Genomic DNA, 4,964 nt, shown 5'->3' on the forward strand with positions numbered 1-4,964 from the left:
GGTGGCGGCGGGGCGGGGCGGGGCGGGGCGGGGCGGGGCGAGCCTGGGCCCGGGCGCTGTCACTTCAGCACCAGGAAGTAGGTGGTCCAGCCCGCCAGCAGCAGCGCCCCGATGAGCACCGTGTAGCTGAGGAGCACGAAGGCGAGGAGCTCCCGCAGCAGCTGCAGCACGTGGACGGTGGACCAGGCCGGCATCGCCCTGCAGAGACGTGGATCCTGAGCACGCGCAGGGTGCATGCGGCGGGACAGCACTCTCCCAAGGCCAAGGAAGCCCAAAGTGCTGTTCGGAACTTTAAAAAAAAAAGTGCCTTCTAAAGCAGTAGCTGCCCGCACACTCTCACTGGCGTCTGAGCTCCAAAAGGGGAAAGAGCCTGGCCTTTCCCAGTCCTGACTTTGCATTAAACTCCTCCAAACAGGCCCTCTCTTGCTACCATCTCTTGCATTTTTAATGCAGTTGGTGCCGCTAATGGGCTGGTGGAGGACAGCTTTATTTTCCCTTCACTCAAGCTGCAGCCCTGTCTGTGGGCCTGCCTTGGCGTGGAGGAGAAGCAGCAGGCCATTGCTTATTTCTTCCATCATTTTCCTGACCCCAGGATTGTCGATGGTAGACTTTAAGGGTTTGTGTGTGTGTGTGTGTGTGTGTGTGTGTGCGTGTGTGTGTATGTGTGCCCCAGCATGCTTGCCTTACGGCCTGTCAGGATTAAAACCTGACAAGTGATAGGTACCAATCTGATCTTGGGCTCACATCCTTCCCGTTACATGCTTTACGCACCCCATCCTTGCAAATTTCACCTCAGATGCCAAGAGTCACAAACCAGCTCATCTCCACTGCTGCCTTGCCTGGCAGAGCCCCTCAATGCTAGCCTCTAGCTTCCCACTCTTCCCAGTTTACTCACTCGGCTAAGTTTCCACGACTCCGCCAGCCACAGCTTCCACAGCTTTCCTCTGGTCTGGCGAGGGTAGGCTTGTGCACACTCCAGCGATCTGGGCAGGGCTGAGAGGTCTTCAGGCAGCAGAAGCACTCAACAACTAGGTGTGGTCTATCGACCAATTACAACCTCTGTGTGGTTTCCGAGCTCCCGGGGAGCTGCGCACAGGCAATCCCAGGCCAGGCGGGGCACTGGCAACCCTGCCCACCTTCGGCCTGTGTCACCTCCAGCCTACAGGATGAGGCATCAGCGGTTTTCAAGGCTCCTGACTTAAATGGGCTGCAGAAGCAGTACACCAGGGGGTATTTCAAGCCCCTTCATGTCTTGTTTGTCTGAACGCTCCAGCTGGGCTGTACTTCCAATATGTCTAAAACTGACAGCAGCCCTGTCAAGAGACTGGGACCGGGCAGAACCACTGCACTTTCCCGACAACTGTCTTACTAACGGGAAAGCTGCTGTCTGAAGAAAGGCAAGTGTGAACATGCACACGTGTATGTGAGAACCACAGATGAGAGGCCCAGAGTGCAGGATCCTAATTTACAGAGTTTAGCAGTTTGCAAACTCATTACCCAGTGTAGCACTTCCAAGTTCAACTACAGAAGTGAGGCAACCAAAGGAGGTGGCTGGGAAAGCCAAGAATGCTTTCCCGTTCCCCGAGGTAAGGGCGAAGGAAAAGCAAGCACCAAACACAGCTTCTTCTTCTGCCTATACGAAATTATGAAGACTATTTTTTGACCTTTGGAAAAGCAGGCAGTGTGGACGTCAACCCTTTTATAACATCATCATCCAGAAGCAAATGGCCCCTTAATTTAATCAGGATCTTATTATCAAATCATTGCTTCGGTGAAGCCTGCTCGAAAACAGGGGCAGAACATCAACACGCAGCTCAGGAAGCCAGGGAGTGGTAATTGCTCCCCCAGAGGACTGGACAACTGAAGGGCTCCCATGCCCTGCCTCATCACAAGATGGGAAAGATGGCTGCAATACATACCATCACCTAGACCAGAATGACAGATGAAAGGCCAAGTTGTTCAAAATACACCTCCCTTCCCTCCTCACTCATCCTTCAAATGGATGCCTCAAGGCAGTTAATGTGGTTTATACTCTGTACCATCTACAAACCTGCCAAACTGGTGTGTTTTATAACAACAGAGTAACCACAGCTCAGAAATACTACAGGGGGCTGACAAGCTGGCTCAGCAGGTGAAGGAGCTCGCCACCAGCCCTGACTACCCGAATTCCATCCTCAGGACCCACATGGTGGAAGGAAATCCAACTTCTTGAAAGCTGTCCTCTGATTTCTGCGAGTGTGAATGTGTATACACACACACACACACACACACACACACACACACACGACATAAACTATAATAAAGAACCACAACATGGAACATTTATAAATAAGGAGAACTACAACATTTATAAATAAGGAGAAATTTTACATACTGTCTATTCCTTCTACTGCCTGACAAGGCACCTCTGTCATCATATGACTAAATTCAGATGCTAAAAGTACACGACAACCTAGAGGTAACTCTGTATTCTGCATTCCTGTGCTTGGCTATCTTTTATCATGGCACCTCTTCCCCTCGGCTTCAGATACATAGCTCATTTTGCTGTTTAAAAATTTCCTCGGCATGGAAATCCTAGCACTTGGTAAGTCTGAGGCAGAAGGACTGAATTCAAGGCCAGCCTGGGCTACAGAGGGAGACCTTGTCTCAACAACAGAAGTACGGTTGCTTGAATTTAACTCCTCAGACCACAAACATTTCCTCCTAGGGTCAAGCCCCGGGGCCTTTTTCTTTTTCTCTATGTGGTTCTGAGGATTAAACCCAGGGCCATATGTGTACTCAGAAGCACTCTATTACCTGTTAAACAAATTCCCCCACCTCCCCCCCACCCCACAGTTGGGGTTTTTTCTTTCTTTTTTTTTTTGAGACAGTGTCTCAATGTATAACCCAGCTGGCCTTGAACTCTCAATCCCTCTGCCTCAGCCTGCTGACGCTCACAGGACAGGCGTGCCACTGTATCCAGTTTGGCTAACCCTTTATGTATAACTGAGAACAAGGCGGACCAGCATGCAATGACCAATCATACCCGACTCTAGTGCACGCAGAGCAGGAATGGACTGGAGCTCCTGAGGAGGCCTTCGGGTTCTTAGGAAGTGTCCCATTTCAAGCTTCCCTCCCTAGACCACTCCCTCTTGCTTTACAATCCATCCAGTTAAAGCACTTAGGGTCTGGGTTTAAGGCAACAGAAGATGTGTAAATTAATAGTGTCTATGTAGCTGTCTTTAATCAGGATGGCCGGTGCAGCAGAACATTCCATCTAACCGACTCAACCAAAGTACAGACATGGTGTAAACCACCCACCCTCTCTAGGAATCAATGTTCCATCCCCACACCCTTTTTCAGCTAGAGCACACTCTTAGAGACAAAGAGCTTTGAGTGCTAAATGAACTGACATCAAAGGGCATAATGTATGATTACCACCACTTTCTATTTGTATACAAAGGAAGCAAGTGTGTGGTTTTAAAAGAGTCTTCTGCTGAGGACATGTTTGGAACTGACCTTGCTATGCTCTGAGCAAGCAAATATAGACTCAGAAACAGATGCAGGCGCATGGGATTACAGCCGGGTATCTGTTCTCTGGACAAACGCCCCAGCCTAGCAGGCCTGACCAGACTTGAACCGAATCCCAGGAGTGGCAAACAGTGAGGACAAGGTGGATTGCATTCCCTGGCAGCTGAGACGAGCCCTACTGGGGCTCAATGGTAAAACCAACTCCCTAGGAAAACAGAGCCTGAAAGAGTGTTCTGAGCCAGGAATGTTTCCCGTTTGGGAACCCCCCACCCCCACCACTCCAGATATTGAGTATCAAGGCTAAATTAATTCCGTGAGAAACAAACATTATCTTTACCACCCTTTATTCCTGTTTTTTGTTTGTTTGTTTTAAGATTTATTTATTATGTATACAATGTTCTGTCTGCAGGCCAGAAGAGGGCACCAGATCTCACTATAGATGGTTGTGAGCCATCATGTGGTTGCTGGGAATTGAACTCAGGACCTCTGGAAGAGCAGCCAGTGCTCTTAACCTCTGAGCCATCTCCCCAGCCCCCATTCCTGTTTTTGGGTTTTTGTTTTTGTTTTTTTTAAATGCTTTCTTTCACTTACAATGCGCAGCGTACTGTTCTTAATTCTTACATGAAGAAAACTTGTGGTTAGGAATTGACCACAGAAACCACACCTGGGTTGGGACCTTGTCAATGCTGAGACAGGCTAATTTTCCTGAAGACTTGCGTGATGACAGAAAAGCCATCAAGGGGTCCCATGCTTGGTGCCCTTCATCGCTCCAGAGGCTGAGATGAGGAGGCGGGTGAACACAAATGAACTCCCAGCTTCACAACATGCCTGCTCTCAGCCGTGGCTCACTCCTGCAGCAGTGGTGGCATCTGCCACTGCTGGACCAAGACTGACCACAGCGGCTGTGGTCACCAGGCCAGGGACTGAGCAGCTGAGTATTTTCAAGCAAAAGGGATGTGTGAACTTGAGTAGAGCCAGAGTGCTAGAGAGGTGCATAGGGCAGTTACCACGGTGACAGAGCATCATGAAGAAACTTAAAAGCTGCCACTACTCACAGTAGGAGGATCAGCTGGATGCTGGGGTCACAAGGGACATGGGAGAAAACTGGAGCCCCCGCAGCGGCATCTACACTGGCCTGTCTCGGAGACAACATGTGCACTCAGAAGTGCCTTTGGCTGGCTAATTCGAAGAAGCTGCCTGATAATCAGCTCGATCTTCAGCAGAGAGTCCTTCATAGGCAGGGAACCTGCACAGACGCAGCTAAATCAGAGAGGGCAGGGACTTCCTTACATCAAGAAGTCCTCCAAGCCGGGCGGTGGTGGCGCACGCCTTTAATCCCAGCACTCGGGAGGCAGAGGCAGGCGGATCTCTGTGAGTTCGAGGCCAGCCTGGGCTACCAAGTGAGTTCCAGGAAAGGCGCAAAGCTACACAGAGAAACCCTGTCTCGGAAAAAA

The 4,964-nt window shown here is 50.2% G+C and overlaps 1 protein-coding gene across 1 annotated transcript; it reads right to left on the reverse strand.

Moving 5' to 3' along the window:
• Positions 1-47: 47 nt before the first annotated feature.
• LOC131898087 (uncharacterized) lies at positions 48-243 on the reverse strand. The gene has a single exon (XM_059249165.1). The coding sequence runs from the start codon at positions 234-236 to the stop codon at positions 60-62; it is 177 nt and encodes a 58-aa protein (XP_059105148.1). The 5' UTR covers positions 237-243; the 3' UTR covers positions 48-59.
• Between the last annotated feature and the right edge of the window lie 4,721 nt (positions 244-4,964).

This window comes from Peromyscus eremicus, chromosome 23, assembly GCF_949786415.1.
Source record: "Peromyscus eremicus chromosome 23, PerEre_H2_v1, whole genome shotgun sequence".
Classification (NCBI taxonomy): Eukaryota; Metazoa; Chordata; class Mammalia; order Rodentia; family Cricetidae; genus Peromyscus; species Peromyscus eremicus.

Excerpts from the sequence above, each read along its gene's own strand:
- LOC131898087 (XM_059249165.1), bottom strand. The coding sequence starts at position 236 with ATGCACCCTGCGCGTGCTCAGGATCCACGTCTCTGCAGGGCGATGCCG.